The sequence below is a fragment of the Armigeres subalbatus genome, chromosome 2 (assembly GCF_024139115.2).
Source record: "Armigeres subalbatus isolate Guangzhou_Male chromosome 2, GZ_Asu_2, whole genome shotgun sequence".
NCBI classification, from domain to species: Eukaryota; Metazoa; Arthropoda; class Insecta; order Diptera; family Culicidae; genus Armigeres; species Armigeres subalbatus.
In genome coordinates, this window is record NC_085140.1 from 60,199,320 (window position 1) to 60,219,540 (window position 20,221).

Here is a 20,221-nt window from a genome sequence, read left to right on the forward strand (position 1 = left end):
AAAAAACATACCTTCAGGAAAAAGCTACTTTGATATTTTTGAAAATTTGGTCGCCACGTGGTGGATTCTGGCAATAAATGGTTTGATAGCACGTACTATTTGTACTGCAGACACCTATGAATGAGAGCCTTGGAAAACTATCACGAAAGTTGTCACTTTGCAAGGCACAATACAATACTACAATAATAATATTCCTTAATCTATACAAAAGAGCAGCTACAACTAACCCGGAGCCATTTTTCGTCCACACCGAGGTGTCTGATATTCCAACACTCCTCCTTAGTGTGGATGCCTCGCAAAACTCCTAGCTGCTCCTAACACTGAGCTTCTAGTCCTGAGCTCCTCCGCACCAGAACAATTCCTGGTCCAATCCGTTGCCCGTACAAATGGCCTCCATGCGACGTTTGCACAGCACCCTCTGTTGACCAGCTCCGGAATGATCCGATGCTCCTCCCTAGCAACTAAGAACCAACTAAGCTACTAACCAACAAAGTTAGCAACCAAACGAACTGTCCGATCTCCTGATCAATTCCGCCAGGTGCCAAGACCTACGTGGTCAATCATGATCCCACTGCGCCATGCGACTTATTCGGCCGATCCATGATCCCGCTGCTGTAACGTCGACGGTCAATCCGTCCGACTAAGATGTAGATCCGGAACCGTTTCGGGGCCCATAACCTGATGGAAAACAAGGGAACCCCTCACAAAGGAAACAATACTAGAGTTCTCTTTTACTCCATTCCACGGCAGACTACTAACCGATACTTCTGCCAGCGGCTGCAGCTCTCTTTTTTTTCAACAACAGGTATTTCCGGATGTAAACAAACGATAAAATATCCATCGATGTTTTGGTATCCAACGGTTTGAATCGATGAATTAAAAAGGTATAAAGGTGCAGCAGTGTTCAACAGTAAAATTTGCTGTCAAAATATATCATAACGTTGATAGCGTACTTTATCAGGAAAATGATGACGTTTCATGAATATTTATATTGTTATTGCAATTAATTTAGTAGTAAAGATGTAGCGATGTTAATCTTTGAAATACTTTCAGGGCTGTTACAAACTGACCAAATTCCAATCCGCGAAATCCGCGACTAACAAAATGAAATTCGCGACTACAAAAACAAAACCGCGACAAACAAAAATAAGTGAATTATCACGTAAAAACACATTTCAATGCAAAGTTTCAATACTGTTGCTTTGAATCTATCAATGCTTTGATCAGTAGAACAAATGAAGAAAAATTATGCCGCATGATGTTTTGAATGGAGAGTCAGAAATAATTTTATGATTTATAAATAAATTGATCTTTGCATTCCTAATAGCCCAGCCTCCAGGTTTTCTCACTTCATAGATTTTTGATGTCAAAGTCCACAGATTTCAATTTCACTAAGAAAGTACATGACGTTTCATACCAAGATACATTATTTTATCAAAAGAATAAACTCGTAAAACGTTATACGTTCAAACAGAACTGACTTTCAAATGCAGCCAAAATAGTGTATGGCTATTTCACAGTCAATTCAAGAGTTTCGAGGCCTTCAGTAGCATGAATTTGGATATAGAGTGATAAAAACAGTTGACGACTCCGAACTCATGGTGGAACCAAAGTGGGAAGCCGCCAGTTTGGATTCTACACACTAGAACTAACATCGATACGAGGTTGTTTAGATGGCGTTGATCACACGTGGATCACAATTTGGTTAATGGTAATATTGAAGAGCAATAATTTGAAATGTGTTAACTATTTAGAAACCCATATGACTAGAATCCTTACGCTACCTTTTGACAGGGCAAGTGAATTGAACAACTCAGTTGAATTTAATGAACTTGCCAAAAGTTGAACATGTCAAAACGAACAAAAGTCAACTTTCACTTCGTTCAAGTAAATTGAACAGAAGAGTTTAGACATTCAATTCGCGTTCAATAAATTCGAGCAACTTGTTCAGTTCACTTGCCCTGTCTAAACGCAGAGGGAAATACAGGACTTGCGATATTCTGCTCCTCATGAACATATAAGTACCCAGTCGGAGGGATTGCATCGTCAATTGCGAGCAGTGGATCGTCGGATTTGCAACCAACCGTGATTTTCCATGGTGTCTCAATTTCTGTAATGTACTCAAGCATAAGCAGTGTTGTAAAATGTCATTGGCATAAATTTGAAAGCTAGAATGTTACCGGTGAAACCCCAGTTCACCAGCTGCTTGAGCACTAGTGGGGTCCAAGTGCAGTTAAACGCCTTCAAAATATCCAGGGAAACTAGATCGACGTGTTTCACTTGGTCAAAGGCGCTTTGGGATACGTCTCCTAATCCGGCAAAGAACAAACTTGCCCCTTAACCCGGGCGAAAGGCGTGTTGGCGAAAACCAAGTCGTCCGTCAAACTCAAGCTTTTCACGTAGCCTACGATGACTTTTGATAGGGGTAACGGCTCAAACCTTGGCCCATTATGCTACGGTTGAGCACATTTATCGTTATAAATTTTCATATATTGCATTTCCAACCAGAATTATTCCACCAGCCAGCTTGCTTACATTTGGTTTTGACGCCAAATAGCAAAAGACGACGATAAATGTCCGCAATATCTCATTTAAACCAGCGAAAGTCTCGAGAGAAATGGACAAAAGGTCGGCATCCTTGTCCCTATCATGTGGATAATTTTTCAGCCCACTTGGGACGAGTGAGTGTTGATTTCGAACATACGAGAGATAAAGATGGAAGATGTTTATAGTACCAGTCATTTTGCTTGCGTTAAATAAAGGCAGCATGCAAACAAATAGAGAAAATCAAATCATCTTATTGAGCGTGAATTCTAATTGGTTGCATGTAAAATACTACCACACTGACTGTGAGAGTGCGTTTCAGAGGTTTCAGATTCCCCCAATAGCACGCTTACCAAGGACATGCTAACGAAAATACTATTATATGAATCGTTTATTTCCGAAATATTTACCATATTTGCAAGTGTAGAAGTTAAAAAAATGAAAACTGTATTAAAAACTGCATTTTCAAAAAGGCTACATGTTCTAGCCCTCATGTTGTATCTTCAAACAAATTGCATACGTTAATTATTGACTGCCGCATAATTTTGAGATTTACTGTTAGTTGAAACCATGGCAGTTGTGTTGCTCTCGCTCTTGCGATACTCTCCAAGAATTTTTTTTCCAAAACGTAAACAACGCTTTAGGTGGGGATGGTGCATAACGCACTACTAAAGAAAGCCAATTGTAAAACTTATTCTAGGCAATTCCTTGCTTTGTACTGTGCATAAACAGTTATAACTGTGCCAACTACCTGATATTATTACACAATTATTCATAAATAAAATTTTTGGATGCTTGTTTTTAACTCTGCCTGCATTGAAGTTTTATGATTGGTACGTGCGTTTGATTCCACTCCTCTCTATATCGATCAGCTGTTGTGAATCCTCTCAAAACTCTCACGTGTTTCAACTTCCCGAGTTGAAAGAATACTTTTCGGTATCATTTTACAGATCAAAATACTTTTTGCAAGCAATAATAAATCTAAATTATGATGAAGGTATTTGTCAAGTAATTTGACTTGAAATTAGTCACATGAAATGACGTTGAAAGTTTATCTAATGAAACATACGATCCATTGTATCTTTCCATTATGATTTGAGAAAATGTTTGTAGGATTCGTGCGAAAGATGATAGAACTAAATATTCTTACACTAATTCAATCATTTATTTGCGAAATTATGAAGAAAATGTTGTATCGAACCACGAAAGGTTGATGCTTGAATCGCTTTTGATTGAATCGTGTTTGGAAGCCGTAAGGTAGGCAATTATTTAATAAAATGTTCTGCGAATGAAAGCGATTATATCGTGATTCGAGAAAAGCATCACGAGGGCCCATTTACAAACTACATGATGTTTCAGGTTGTGGGAGGGTACTTGTCTGAGCGTTAAGGACTTTATAAATTTCAGAATCCTACCATACATATGAAGCATTACTAGAGGCTTGGTGTGGGCTGAGTTTAGCGTTATGTAATTTGCGAATGAAACTTAAACGCTGAGTGGATTAACCTGTTTTAACAAAAATTCATAGCAACCTAATCGCAAGCATCGGATATTCTATCTGCAGCTTTCGGTTATTTTCTCCAGTACGGGTTATTGGTGAGAATGTTTTGATTTTAGAGTTTCACCTATACTAACGTAGTGCTACAAATCGAAAGCACATGCCACCATTTGGCTACGGGTGCCCCCAGTATTGTCCAAAAAAGTTTTGGTTAATTATGTCGCTATACTAATGGAAATTGTGAAATAAAAATGATATCTGACATAGTGTGGTTGTTACCCATTCATCTGATGTGCGAAAGCAGGTATGTTCATTCAGAAAACTCTTTTATTGGGCAAAAGAAAAACTCTAGTACAGCCAGCCTGCATAAGTCAACGAAACATGGCTGCTAAAAAACCGAGTCAAAGTGATTTTTCACGCAAGATAAATGCTTGTAATAATTTAAGAAGTGTATAAATCTAGAGTTATGAAGCAGATGTATGTTTGATACACTTTTCTAAAGAAGCAGTGGTTAATATCTCCCTACAAATCGACGTATTATCGCTGAAATATTGATTAATTTGCGTGAAGAGCCAATGTTACATCCAGGGCCAACATTACCGCCGGTTACCCTACATAGAAAGTCAGCGAGATGGGCCGGTAATCATGTTTTTTGGGAATTGGAATAACGTGGTTAAGGCGCCACTCGTCGGGAAAAATTTGATTGGTCCAGGCTAAATTTATCAGATCGAGAAATACTATTTTGGCGATAGGGGGAAGGTTTTTCATCCAAACCGAAAGACTTTTTTTTCGAAACCTTTTTCAAAAACACAACATCAAATTACGAGGTGTAACGAACTTATAGCGCTTAAAATGTCCTATAACTTTGTCTAACAGGACATTGCTGATAAAATAGTCTGACACGTGGTAGGCAAATGTTATTTAAAAAGCGACATTTTGAAAAGATTCCACTCATGCCTTAAGCCTCCGCTTTATATTTAGAGCAATGTACCTTTGGTTAAAAATATAAGACTAACAGGCTTCTAAAAAAAGTTTTAGACAAATTAGGGCACGAGCGAACGAAGAAACGATGAACTTTGGACCGCTAAATGGCAGAAACGCTTTTTACCGAAAAAATATCTAATCAAGCAATGATGGTAATTGGACTCTCCAGTCAAACATTTGTATTCGCTCAATCGATTCTTCAATTCATTCAACATCAACCTTCGCAAGAATTCATATTTTTTGACGCCTCTAACTATTATAAACATTTAAAACAAGAAATCAAAAAAGAGCTGTTGTGGGTGGGTTCTTTGGGAGTTGACCTCAAACGAATCAAAGAATTGACTGAGACTATAAAATGAGATACAATGTACGTGCACGAGACGAGCCAGCCCAGGGCTGAAAGTCTCACTAATAAAGACAAAAAAAAGATACAATGTTTGAAGGGAAAGGTCAATTGAGCTATGACAGTGCTAAGGACTAGATGGCAAATAATTGGAATAGGCAGCCAGGAGTACTGGGAGTCACTATGGAGCAGAACTTGATGAGGCAGAAGGTCGGAAAGATGAAGCGTCTCTCTATCGCTCAACCGAGTGGACAGAGTTGATAACAACCAGCATAATTACGTGTGATAACCAGCATGCCTTAGCTCATTTCCGGCGGTCCCAGGTGCGAATTTCAATGCGTTTAATTCGGTCAATAACACCCTTGGAGAGAAAAATAGACAAAATGTCAAGCCCCAAATTGTTAAAATAATCTACAAATAATCATGGGAATCACTCTCAAATATATTGAGAACAAAGACTAACTTCTAAACACAATTCGGCGTCCCGGTAATCCAGAATTTCTATATGATCAATTTGTTAGGTCAACAGACGGTCTCTCAACATTCGATAACTAAAATATATAATGTGTTATAAATGTGTTCGGATCCCAAAGTATTGCTTGCTTCTCATACACTCATATAAAAAACATTAACATAATGAGTTTGAGAGAGAGTGTAAATATAAATCCGCGATTTTCGCGACAACGTTTAACGGAACCGCGATTTTCGCGACTGGAAGAGCAAATCCGCGACAAATCCGCGAAAATCGCGAAATCCGCGACATTGCGTTGATATCATACTTTACATGAATTGTGATAACAATTCATTAAAATTTGTATCATTTTTGGGAATAATTTAGAGTAAAAAATAGCGATAAAATTATTTAATTTTATATAAATAACTTTGAAGGAGTAATTGAAGAATGGTTGTCCGGGTTGTCGCTTCAGAAGTGATTCCTTTTTGTAGTACAGTCGCCTCTTCACATCTCGATATTGAAGGGACCATCGAGATAGGGAAAGATCGATGAATGGGAGGAAAAGGAATGGGTACTAAATACAAAAAGCTCGTTGCTATAAAAAACGACAACAAAACAAATGTAATTTCTTGTTGTTGACGTGTTTGTTATTGTCCAAAGATAGTCTAGTAACCTGAAAATTTGAACATATCGACGAAAGAAGAGTGGATCCAGAACAAAATATGATCAGAAAACATCGAGAAAGGGAGGCTATCGAGATGTAGAAAGATTACAGATACAGATATGTATCGAGATATATGCCTTGCAACAAAATTACAACTTTCGTGATCATTTTCCAAGGCTCTCATAGATCTGTAAAATTTATCCGCAGTACAAATAGCACGTGCTATCAAAGCATTCATCGTCAGAATCCACCACGTGGCGGCCAAATTTTCAAAAATATCAAAGTAGCTTTTTTCTGGAGGTATGTTTTTCTTAGGCGACTATCTGGCGCTTATTTTTCGTTGCGACAAAAATAAGCAGTGGAGTAGATTTTTTTATGAGTGGTACAATAAAACATCGAGATGTAGAGAGTCGACTGTACTAGCTTTCGTAACGGAGACGAGCCAGCCTCGGGCTGAAAGTCTCCTTAATAAAGACACAAAAAAAAAAAAAAAAAAAAAAAGCTTTCGTAACAAAAATGAAGATCGCATCAATCATTGTTGCTGGACGACTACGTTTATTTTTCTGTCAAGCGTTTTCTGTTCCAATCAAATTTAAAGAAAAGAAAATCGTCATATATTTATGGATAAAATCTGATTAGTCGTCTGAGGACCCACCATCTCTGAGAAATTTGAAAAAGTTTTCCAAACTTGTGACGTATGTCAAGCTGCAACCCCGTCTTCTTGAATATCTCAAAGAGTTTTTCTTTTTCTTCTTCTTCTTATTGGCAATACATCCCTACACTGGGACAGAACCGCCTCGCAGCTAAGTGTTCATTAAGATTAAGCACTTCCACAGTTATTAACTGAGAGGTTTCTAAGCCAGGTTACCATCTTTGCATTCGTATATCATGAGGCTAGCACGATGATACTTTTATGCCCAGGGAAGTTGAGACAATTTCCAATCCGAAAATTGCCTAGACCGGCACCGGGAATCGAACCCAGCCACCTTCAGCTTGGTCTTGCTTTGTAGCCGCGCGTCTTACCGCACGGCCAAGGAGGGCCTCATCTCAAAGAGTATTCTAATATAAGCAAGGTAAATCGGAAGGAGCGCATCTCAACGTTAATCGAAGGACCAGCGAGTACCATCGGGGACCGATATCCAGCCATCCGGGACAACGGTAGTACGAGATCCTTACAAGCGCTCGTGGTTCCGGCAGCGGGGGTGCTTAGGCATCGACACTCGGGTCTCCGGATATGGACTAATTTGGTGATGAATGTTTCTAAACTAAAACTAAATACGAGCTGGATTGCGAAATCCAGAAAGATTTATTTTTACCTTTGGCAAACAAAATTTTTAGCTCAAAGCAGAGCAGAATCAAAGCCTACATTGATTAAGATATATGAATATTTTCTACCTGGTTTGTGAGGTTAGATCTTCTTCGCCCCTATGAAACTAAGCGCGAGAGTTGTTCTAAATCCCCACTGTTGATAAATCAATGGATGAGATCAAGATAGAAACTGAATATGTTTGGATTTTCACCAATCCAAGTAATTAAAATGAGAAAGAAATCTCCTCTCGAATTGTATTTCGTTTACTTCAACAGAGTGGACTAATAGTCTAATAGTCTAATAGTCTTGGAAAGATCAGTGATTGTCTTGAGAACATTTTCGGGTAATTTTAAAAATTCTAATGGATCCCATCACGCAATGGAGAATTGTTCAGTGAGGAGAGGAAGTTTAAATAAGTTCAAATGTGCCAACTGTCAGGTGATCTTATTTCTGGGAATATCCTTCACGCAAAAAAGTTGTAAATCACCGCGCAAAGTTGATGAAAGGGAACGATAATCAGTTCCCTTATTTCAGCTCAATTGTTTACGGGAAACTATTTAAAATATAAATTCTTGTCAAACCAAGTAAAAATTTCCGGTTCAACCAATCCCGTTCATGTATTCCCAACACGGACATCAAAATCAACGGAGCGGAGAGGGAAAAGAACTGTGGCGTCGTCGGTAGCGGTTCCAGCATCGATGACGGTGTTTCAGCGGCAAACTTTCGAGTGGCTGTCGTCGGTGTCAGCAGTATTCCAGTTTTTCACAGGGCTCGCCAGCAGAAAGTTGCCTGCTAAAATGTTTTCGCAGGGATTGCGTCAGCAGGAGCAAAATAAAATTTTATTTCAAGATTATGATTTAGGTTTTGCTGTTCATGGCAGCAGAATCACAAGCGCGCGTCGGAGGATAGCGCTGTAAGATTTTATTCTCATGGATGGCATGAGAAGCAGTCAACCAACTAAAATCATATTCTTGAAAGGAAATTTTTAAATTTTTGCGGCGCCTCTCTCCAACCCTTCGCTTGTGATTTTGCTGCCGAAAACAATAAAACCAAAATCAGAATCTTGAGAAAATTTTTCACTTGGCTGCTACATGCCATTTGTTTTTTTTTTTTGTAGCGTCTTCCTCCGACGCGCGCTCTTGATTGATTTTCACTTTGAACAATAGTTTGCCTCAAGGTTTGTCGCAGCCATTTTGTTCGAAATATCGCGGAGAGCGGGCCATGCATCCGATGCATCGGTGGAGTTGCTGCAGGAAATTTTATTCCCAACGGCGTTGGTCAAAGTACAAAGCACAATCGCTTAGTGACGGCAGACAGATCAATCGCAATGATAGCCTTACGTTGTCCAACGTCTACCTTGCGGTCGTGTCTTGTACACAACCCTTCTGCTTTTTTTTTTCTTGTAGAATTTCCCCATTCCATTTTGATATTTAGCTTCAATTTTCATTCCAAAGCAGTTATCAACACAACCTTACATAGATTTTTCCAATGTTTTTGCCTTCCTCGTTCAGTAAAGGTGAACCGAAATTATACCCGCAAAATAAAATCACAGCCCTTGGTCAAAAAGGTCAGTAAAATTATTGCAGTTTCCAACCACATCTAGGCAACACCGAACTTCTGTAGTCTGACATTCTCCAAACAGCAACGCTCCGGTGAAAATCATCCCCAGTATACGAATCACAGCCGGTCTCCAGTTCATAAGTTTACCCAACAATTTTCAACACCTCCCTCTGGGCGGCAATGCCAGGTGCTCAACCACAGTAGTTAGACGACAACCGCTAACTTTGAAAGGAGATCGTACCGGAGAAAGAGCCAACGCCACCATAGAGTGGATACCACCTCGAAACAGACAATGGGTACGTTATACCTTTTCCTTCGGATCTCCCACGGTGTTGGCAGGCGAGGAGAGCTTTCCGATTGCACTTGGCGAAAGTGTGGGAAAGTTTTCCTGCTGTGCGCTGTTGTTTAACTTTAAAATATAAAATTCACCACCGGGGCATTCCGGGGTATCTGGACGGAACCCACCTGCTGGGACGCACACAAACACACGCTCGCACGCTCCTGTTGATGGCAAAAGGATGAGACCACTGTCTAATGGTTGGTAACTACCACTAGTAGTGAAAGTGTGCTCACTATTGCGGTGGAAGTTTTTATATTTTATGTGCATGCTTATCCGAGCTTTCCCGATTTTCTGTACCTATGTTTGTTAAAACAGCAACATGTGATGAAAGGATTTCGAATCGACATTAAATATAAAGTTTAGGACACCCAAGAATCAAGATTGGTTACATTAGTTGAACCCTTATGTTGAGCATGTTGAACCACATACGAAATATTGAAGATTATATCCTGGCGTACATGGGATACATAACAAAAACATAGTTACTGGAATATGAATTTCATCCAAAAAGTGGTTGAATGTAGCGGATTTAAATATGTTTTGAAATCTAAACTTGAACTCTAACTTCCTATTATCAACAAATCCACAGTTACTACGTGAATTAATCAGATTGTTCTGATTCTTGCTTGCTTCTGAGGTTTCCGCCACTTGCAGTGCAGCAAAATGGCATAAGAAGTGAAGGAACGCCATAAATCAAATAAATGTTTTAAAAGGCATTATAGTTTTCCCATGTTAGCCATTTTTTCTCCTTTGTAACTGCGAGCTATTGTTAGACCGAACCGAAGAAGAACTTTCCAAATTGAACGTTTGTGTGGTACGTGTTATAAAAAGGTTATTTGAAAATTGATTCACTTGAGTGGTTTTCTAAAGTTAAATGTTTGGTGTACGAATAGAATAACGTGAGTATTGTAGACGTCACATATACCTACTCACAGGTATTGGTCGTGCAACAATCGACAATTTGGGAAACACCATGAATTAAATTGCTTTTTTGTTACGTTTTGTAAGAATATGCTTATGATTCCTTTTCAATTACTGACTTGTTAGCGTAAATTGGTATTTCTGTACTTAATATATAACTAATTTCAATCAAACATGCAAACAATCATGACACATTGGTTTACAAATTATCCTTCAACAACGGGAAAAAACAGCACTCTCCATTAGGACAGTACAAATACTTTGTAATTACGGAAACTCGACAGCCGTCACATGTAGGATAGCATTCTTCCGTTTCCTGGCCCATTGTATGTGTATGGAATTGTTACCAGTCAGACAATACACCGAAGTTCATCCCAACAACACAGCTGACGGATGACGGTCGGTCCATTTTTTCTCTCTCTCTCTCCGGATACCAACAGTGTGCATCCTGAAAAATTTCCACGAATTCCCTCAAACACGGAGGCACACCGGTGGTGGTGTGAAATAATTTATTCAAAAGCTTCCAACTTTTACCGTTCTGGCGACTTCCCTGCTGGCCGGGGGGATTCCGACGCGAATGGCAAACGAATGGATTTTGTCATTCTGCAATCGTTGGCATCACGATAGCGAACGGAAAAAGTCCAGGGGAAATTATTTAAAAGCAAAGCAAGAGAACTGACTATCTCAATTAGTCATTCTAAATGGAATTGTATCGCCGAGAAAGAAAAACGCCTTCCCCGAAGTTCCTAGTGGCGTTTGCATTCCATCGCACTGTTGTGTTGCAGTTTGAATCTTTGATGCGCGAAACAATTGAAGATTGACCCGGCAGAAAGGAGTTGCTTCTGAAGTTTTACTCAAACTGTTATTCTTTTGCACACCGCCACCAGGCAAATCATTGTTCGTTTCGCACTTACTTCTTGGCGGGGCTCCGTTCTTGAATCATTTGATTCGTTCTTTGCCCCAGTTCTGAGGAGTAAAGTGCTCGTTCAAGCCCAAATGTAGTGAAACTAGTGGAGGTGGAGATCGTTGTTTGTTCGACAAGCCCTAGGAAACAGAATAGCGTAGAAAGTGGCAAACTTTTTAATAAGCGTCGTTCGAGTTTCGCTTCGGCTTGCAGAATACGAGTTTTCAAGAACACTTTTTTTGTGGAAGAGGAGAATGTGAGATTGTCACGTTGCGCAACTAAAAAATGTTTCAGCAGTAGGAAGAGACACTTAAAAACTTATAAAATTCTCTTCAGGGTTCCACAGTACATATCTACTATTTTAAATCTAGTTATGAAACAAATAAGCATTTGTCAGGTTGTTGGAGTTTATTCATTTGTTTGGTAGATTGATAAATAACTAGTCAGTCATTTTGCTGTTTAAACCACTTTTGAATAATTTATTTAACTATACGATCATAAAGCACCATTCCAGAACATAATCAGTATATGATAAATGAGATAGTTATTCAGCTAAGAAAGCATTGTACACAAAGATAAACGACGAAATCTTTTACTTTCCATCTCCATATACCTGAACAGGTAGCGTAATTCTAAGTGTAAGTGCAATTCTTCGGGATTTTTAAAGAGATTTTCGTTGGAATTAACAAATAGAAATTCTTCGGAATTTCCGTACGGATTTTTTTTTTAATTTCCGAAATAGAATAGGGGCCATTGTTCAGAATTTTCGAAATAAAATTCTTTTGAATTTTCGAATAGAAATTCTTTTGAATTTTAGAGGGGAAATTTTTCAGAAATAAAATTCAGGATTTTTGAAGGGCAAAATTATCGTTTGGAAATTTTTCGAAATTTCCGTAAGGACAATTTCCAAAAAGGAAATGCTTCGGAATTTTCGAAGAGAAGTTCTTAGGAATTTTCGACGGGATATTTTTCGGAATTTTCAAGCAAAAACTTTTCAGGAAGGAAATTCTTCGGAATTTCATAAAGGAATTTTTTGGAATTTTGGAAAGGAAATTCTTTGGAATTTTCGAAAGGAAATTCTTCGAAACTTCCAAAGGGAAATTCTTCGGAATTTCCGAAGGAAAAATCTTCGGAATTTCCAAAGAAAAAATCTTCGGAATTACCAAAGGGAAAATTTTTGGAATTTCCAAAGGGAAATTCTTCGGAATTTCCAAAGGGAAATTCTTCGGAATTTTCGACGGGATATTTTTCGGAATTTTCGAGCAAAAACTTTTCAGAAAGGAAATTCTTCGGAATTTCCGAAAGGAAATTTTTTGAAATTTCCGAAAGGAAATTCTTTGGAAATTACGGAAGGAAATTCTTTGGAATTTTCGAAGGGAAATTCTTTGGAATTTCCAAAGGGAAATTCTTCGGAATTTCCGAAGGGAAATTCTTTGGTATTTCCAAAAGGAAATTCTTCGGAATTTCCAAAGGGAAATTCTTCGGAATAACCAAAGGGAAATTCTTCGGAATTTCCAAAGGGGAATTCTTTGGAATTTCCAGAGGGGAATTCTTCGGAATTTCCAAAGGGAAATTCTTCGGTATTTCCAAAGGGAAATTCTTCGGAATTTCCAAAGGGAAATTCTTCGGCATTTCCTAAGGGAAATTTTTCGGAATTTCCTAAGGGAAATTTTTCGGAATTTCCAAAGGAAAATTCTTCGTAATTTCCAAAGGGAAATTCTTCGGAATTTCCAAAGGGAAATTCTTCGGAATTTCCAAAGGGAAATTCTTCGGAATTTCCAAAGGGAAATTCTTCGGAATTTCCGACGGGAAATTCTTTGGAATTTCCGACGGGAAATTCTTTGGAATTTCCGACGGGAAATTCTTTGGAATTTCCAAAGGGAAATTCTTCGGAACTTCCAAAGGGAAATTCTTCGGAATTTCCAAAGGGAAATTCTTCGGAATTTCCAAAGGGAAATTCTTCGGAATTTCCAAAGGGAAATTCTTCGGAATTTCCAAAAAGAAATTCTTCGGAATTTCCAAAGGGAAATTCTTCGGAATTTCCAAAGGGAAATTTTTCGGAATTTCCAAAGGGAAATTCTTCGGAATTTCCAAAGGGAAATTCTTTGGTATTTCCAAAAGGAAATTCTTCGGAATTTTTAAAGGGAAATTCTTCGGAATAACCTAAGGGAAATTCTTCGGAATTTCCAAAGGGGAATTCTTTGGAATTTCCGGGGGGGAATTCTTTGGAATTTCCAAAGGGAAATTTTTCGGAATTTCCAAAGGAAAATTCTTCGGAATTTTCGAAGGGAAATTCTTCGGAATTCCAAAGGGAAATTCTTCGGAATAACCAAAGGGAAATTCTTCGGAATTTCCAAAGGGGAATTCTTCGGAATTTCCAGAGGGGAATTCTTCGGAATTTCCAGAGGGGAATTCTTCGGAATTTCCAAAGGGAAATTCTTCGGAATTTCCAAAGGGAAATTCTTCGGAATTTCCAAAGGGAAATTCTTCGGTATTTCCAAAAGGAAATTCTTCGGAATTTCCAAAGGGAAATTCTTCGGAATTTCCAAAGGGAAATTCTTCGGAATTTCCAAAGGGAAATTCTTCGGAATTTCCAAAGGGAAATTCTTCGGAATTTCCAAAGGGAAATTCTTCGGAATTTCCAAAGGGGAATTCTTCGGAATTTCCAAAGGGGAATTCTTCGGAATTTCCAGACGGGAATTCTTCGGAATATCCAAAGGGAAATTCTTCGGCATTTCCAAAGGGAAATTTTTCGAAATTTCCAAAGCGAAATTCTTCGGAATTTCCAAAGAAAAATTCTTCGGAATTTCCAAAGGGAAATTCTTCGGAATTTTCCAAGGGAAATTCCAAAGGGAAATTCTTCGGAATTTCCAAAGGAAATTCTTCGGAATTTCCAAAGGAAATTCTTCGGAATTTCCAAAGGAAATTCTTCGGAATTTCCAAAGGAAATTCTTCGGAATTTCCAAAGGAAATTCTTCGGAATTTCCAAGGGAAATTCTTCGGAATTTCCAAGGGAAATTCTTCGGAATTTCCAAAGGGAAATTCTTCGGAATTTCCAAAGGGAAATTCTTCGAAATTTCCAAAGGGAAATTCTTCGGAATTTCCAAATGGAAATTCTTCGTAATTTCCAAAGGGAAATTCTTTGGAATTTCCAAATGGAAATTCTTCGGAATTTCCAAAGGGAAATTCTTCGGAATTTCCGACGGGAAATTCTTTGGAATTTCCGACGGGAAATGCTTTGGAATTTCCAAAGGGAAATTTTTCGGAATTTCCAAAGGGAAATTCTTCGGAATTTCCAAAGGGAAATTCTTCGGAATTTCCAAAGGGAAATTCTTCGGAATTTTAAAAGGGAAATTCTTCGGAATTTCCAAAGGTAAATTCTTCGGATTTCCAAAGGGAAATTCTTCGGAATTTCCAAGGGAAATTCTTCGGAATTTCCAAAGGGAAATTCTTCGGAATTTCCAAAGGGAAATTCCTCGGAATTTCCAAAAGGAAATTCTTCGGAATTACCGAAGAGAAATTCTTCGGAATATCCGAAGGGAAATTCTTTGGAATTTCCAAAGGGAAATTCTTTGGAATTTCCAAAGGGAAATTCTTTGGAATTTCCAAAGGGAAATTCTTTGGAATTTCCAAAGGGAAATTCTTTGGAATTTCCAAAGGGAAATTCTTTGGAATTTCCAAAGGGAAATTCTTTGGAATTTTTTGACAGGAAATGCTTTGGAATTCCCGAAGGGAAATTTTTCGGAATGTCCAAAGGGAAATTCTTCGGAATTTCCAAAGGAAAATTCTTCGGAATTTCCAAAGGGAAATTATTCGGAATTTCCAAAGGGAAATTCTTCGGAATTTCCAAAGGGAAATTCTTCGGAATTTCCAAAGGGAAATTCTTCGGAATCTCCAAAGGGGAATTCTTCGGAATTTCCAGAGGGGAATTCTTCGGAATTTCCAAAGGGAAATTCTTCGGAATTTCCAAAGGGAAATTCTTCGGAATTTCCAAAGGGAAATTCTTCGGAATTTCCAAAGGGAAATTCTTCGGAATTTCCAAAGGGAAATTCTTCGGAATTTCCAAAGGGAAATTCTTCGGAATTTCCAAAGGGAAATTCCTCGGAATTTCCAAAGGGAAATTCTTCGGAATTTCCGAAGAGAAATTCTTCGGAATTACCGAAGAGAAATTCTTCGGAATATCCGAAGGGAAATTCTTTGGAATTTCCGAAAGGAAATTCTTTGGAATTTCCGAAGGGAAATTCTTTGGAATTTCCGAAGGGAAATTCTTTGGAATTTCCGAAGGGAAATTCTTTGGAATTTCCGAAGGGAAATTCTTTGGAATTTTTTGAAAGGAAATTCTTTGGAATTCCCGAAAGGAAATTTTTCGGAATGTCCAAAGGGAAATTCTTCGGAATTTCCAAAGGAAAATTCTTCGGAATTTCCAAAGGGAAATTCTTCGGAATTTCCAAAGGGAAATTCTTCGGAATTTCCAAAGGGAAATTCTTCGGAATTTCCAAAGGGAAATTCTTCGGAATTTCCAAAGGGAAATTCTTCGGAATTTCCAAAGGGAAATTCTTCGGAATTTCAAAGGAAATTCTTCGAATTTCAAAGAAATTCTTCGGAATTTCAAAGGAAATTCTTCGGAATTTCAAAGGAAATTCTTCGGAATTTCAAAGGAAATTCTTCGAATTTCAAAGGAAATTCTTCGGAATTTCAAGGAAATTCTTCGGAACTTCAAAGGAAATTCTTCGGAATCTCAAAGGAAATTCTTCGGAATTTCAAGGAAAATTCTTCGAATTTCCAAAGGAAATTCTTTGGAATTTCCAAAGGAAATTCTTCGAATTTCAAGGAAATTCTTCGGAATTTCGAAGGAAATTCTTCGAATTTCAAGGAAAATTCTTCGAATTTCAAAGGAAATTCTTCGGAATTTCAAGGAAATTCTTCGAATTTCAAAGGAAATTCTTCGGAATTTCAAAGGAAATTCTTCGGAATTTCAAGGAAATTCTTCGAATTTCAAAGAAATTCTTCGGAATTTCAAAGGAAATTCTTCAGAATTTCAAAGGAAATTCTTCGAATTTCAAAGGAAATTCTTCGAATTTCAAAGGAAATTCTTCAGATTTCAAAAGAATTTCAAGGAAATTCTTCGGAATTTCAAGGAAATTCTTCGAATTTCAAAGGAAATTCTTCAGAATTTCTAAAGGAAATTCTTCGAATTTCAAAGGAAATTCTTCGAATTTCAAAGGAAATTCTTCGAATTTCAAGGAAATTCTTCGGAATTTCAAAGGAAATTCTTCGAATTTCAAAGGAAATTCTTCGGAATTTCAAGGAAATTCTTCGAATTTCCAAAGGAAATTCTTCGAATTTCAAAGGAAATTCTTCGGAAATTTCAAAGGAAATTCTTCGAATTTCAAAGGAAATTCTTCGGAATTTCAAAGGAAATTCTTCGAATTTCAAAGGGAAATTCTTCGGAATTTCCAAAGGGAAATTCTTCGGAATTTCCAAAGGGAAATTCTTCGGAATTTCCAAAGGGAAATTCTTCGGAATTTCCAAAGGGAAATTCTTCAGAATTTCCAAAGGGAAATTCTTCGGAATTTCCAAAGGGAAATTATTCGGAATTTTCAAAGGGAAATTCTTCGGAATTTCCAAAGGAAAATTCTTGGATATTTCCAAAGGGAAATTCTTCGGAATTTCCAAAGCAAAATCTTCGGAATTTCCAAAGGGAAATTCTTCGGAATTTCCAAAGGAAAAATCTCCGGAATTTCCAAAGGGAAAATTTTTTGAATATCCAAAGGAAAATTCTTCGGAATTTTCAAAGGGAAATTCTTGGGAATTTCCAAAGGGAAATTCTTCGCAATTTTCGACGGGATATTTTTCGGAATTTTCGAGCAAAAACTTTTCAGAAAGGAAATTCTTCGGAATTTCCGAAAGGAAATTCTTTGGAATTTCCGAAAGGAAATTCTTTGGAATTTCCGAAAGGAAATTATTTGGAATTTTCGAAGGGGAATTCTTTGGAATTTCCGTAGGAATTTTTTTTGGAATTTCCGAAGGAAAATTGTTTGGAATTTCCGAAGGGAAATTATTCGGAAATTCCGAATGGAAATTCTTCGGAATTTCCGAAGGGAAATTCTTCGGAATTTCGGAAGGGAAATTCTTCGGAATTTCGGAAGGGAAATTCTTCGGAATTTCCAAAGGGAAATTATCCGGAATTTCCAAAAGGAAATTCTTCGGAATTTCCAAAGGGAAATTCTTCGGAATTTCCAAAGGGAAATTCTTCGGAATTTCCAAAGGGAAATTCTTCGGAATTTCCAAAGGGAAATTCTTCGGAATTTCCAAAGGCAAATTCTTCGGAATTTCCAAAGGGAAATTCTTCGGAATTTCCAAAGGGAAATTCTTCGGAATTTCCAAAGGAAAATTGTTCGGAATTTCCGAAGGAAAATTCTTCAGAATTTACGAAGGAAAATTCTTCAGAATTTACGAAGGAAAATCCTTCAGAATTTACGAAGGAAAATTCTTCGGAATTTACGAAAGGGTTATTCGATTTTCGAGAATACGCAATTGTGCATGATGCATGTACGTGTTCAGTGGTGCCAAGCGACTCTGATGTACGTTTGGCAAAACTGAAAGAATCCTATCCGTATGATGGGTTGAACATGTTCTACAATTTTTATCTGGCTTTTTAATGCTCAACTAACCATATCCGAGCTGCCATCAAACGAGCCAACATGAACGAATCCTGGCAAATGAAAAATCACTTACCATTTCTAGGCTTGTGCAATGTCGGATTTCCAGCCGCCCTCGTTTCCACTACAATATGGTCGCTTTAAAGCAGGAAAATCCGGGGAAACAATATTTCGACACAAAGGCGAACCGTTTTTCCACTTCCAGCGATAGAAGTAGTGGCACGTAGCACGTAGGAATATGTAGGCGACGGCTATTAATGGATCAAACCAATAATCGGAGCGGAAGTGAATGGCAAAATTGCGAAAGATGCAAGAAAGCAGATTGGCAAAAACGGGTTACCAGTTCCATCCAGCGCCACCTCCCCGGCCCCCGCTATCGATCGGTGGGTACTTGGCTAGAGCATGGCTGGAAGCAGCTTTCATGTCAATTTTCCATTTTGCACCCCCAAGCCGTCTATTGTGTATAAATAAATTCACTGTATCACCATTTGAAAGGCTCCACTACCCAACGCTATCCTGACAATCGATTGTCAAGGTGTAAATTTGCATTTATTGACAAATGTAGGTTGAAGTGTTGTGGCGTTATCGATTTGGAACCGAGGGGTTGTTTGTGTTTATTTTTGCGTTGTGGTATTGCTGGAGAACTTGGCCATGGAGATGCCACTTGATTCGCTGCCATATTACAAATTATGAAAGATTATAATGAACGTTAAACGATCAATTTCGTGAAACTAAATAATTAGTAATATGTATCGACCGAATTTTATGAAATTTGGCTACAATATTCTTTGATATGCAAAGAATGTTTAGGCCAAATCTGAGCATAATCAGTCATAAAAAAAAACCCCTGACAATAACAAAAGAACAAAACCTGCCAAAGCCGTAATTCTCCCTATTCGTTATAGAAAATTGTTTTGAGTTTTTTAGTGGAATGTGTTAACTTGGCATAAGACATTTTATATCATCAGTTGGTGTGAAATTAAATGGGATAGTACTAACTCGTCTTATGACAAGTGAAGTGTTCGTATTAGACATTCTGTTCTTTTAGAATTTTGACTTGGATAAAAGCGGCGTATTTTTGCGATTGCTACAGGAAACGATAAAACATAAGAATATGATGAATCCTGGGCACATAATATGTCGTCAAAGCCATGACATACCAATGCATAAGTCACATTCAGATTCCCAAAACCAAAGTTAACCCATTTTGGAAAATTTAATGAAATTTTGTGTTTAACCATAGAGAAGCAACTCCATCGCAGTACTTCAAACGAAATGTTCGCCCCAAACAAACCAAAATTGTATGCACTACTCACCGTTGCCGCTGGGCGGCGACCGCAGCCCGCTGGGCCGCCTGAGCTATCAACAACGGTGAGGCGGCTGCTGCGGCCGCAGCCGCTGCATTCATCGGCTGGTTCGCTGCGGCTGCTGCTGCGGCGGCTGCCGCCTGGTTAGACGATGCCGCGGCTGCTGCTGCGGCGGCAGCGGCGGCCGACGTTGGTGCCGCACCAGCTGCTGCGGCGGCTGCTAGGGCCGCCGATTGGGCTCCGGTTGCTCCGACGGTCGCTGCCGTTGCTCCTAACCACGGCCAGGCGCCCATCGACAGGCGGTAACCTAGGAAAAAGGGTGAAATTGTTTTAAATGGTTTGCAATTTATTGCGGTAGATATTGGCAGAATGGTTCGATGCACGAAGGCACTCTTAAATACTAAGACCAGCTTATAAAGCAATCAATTAATTAGCTTTCCCAGCGCTACCAAAGGGAAACCTCAATGAAGCGCAAAGACTGAAAAACGGACTGAAATTGATGCTGACTATCTGACTCCCATCCCACATACCTTGGCGAACCACAGAACCGAAACCCAACTGGAAGAGGAGAAGAGTCGAAGCCGTTCGACGTTCAATTAATTAATGGAAGACTTGCGTCGTCATGGGAAAGATCAATACGGATTATAAAACTAAATAATATAAATCGATGCATCCCACCTACTCTTCTGGTTTGAAGTTTCAATTATTTAACACAACCAGATGTGGAAAAT

General features: G+C 38.5%; 1 protein-coding gene across 17 annotated transcripts in view; it reads right to left on the minus strand.

Annotated features, from left to right (window-relative positions):
* Positions 1-20,221, minus strand: part of LOC134208729 (uncharacterized) — a 580,250-nt gene that overhangs the window by 53,523 nt on the left and 506,506 nt on the right. For all 17 annotated transcript variants that reach the window (XM_062684572.1, XM_062684587.1, XM_062684586.1 and 14 more), the window contains one exon: positions 19,500-19,797. In XM_062684572.1, the coding sequence (XP_062540556.1) occupies positions 19,500-19,797 (298 nt within the window). The remainder of the gene's footprint in view (positions 1-19,499; positions 19,798-20,221) is intronic.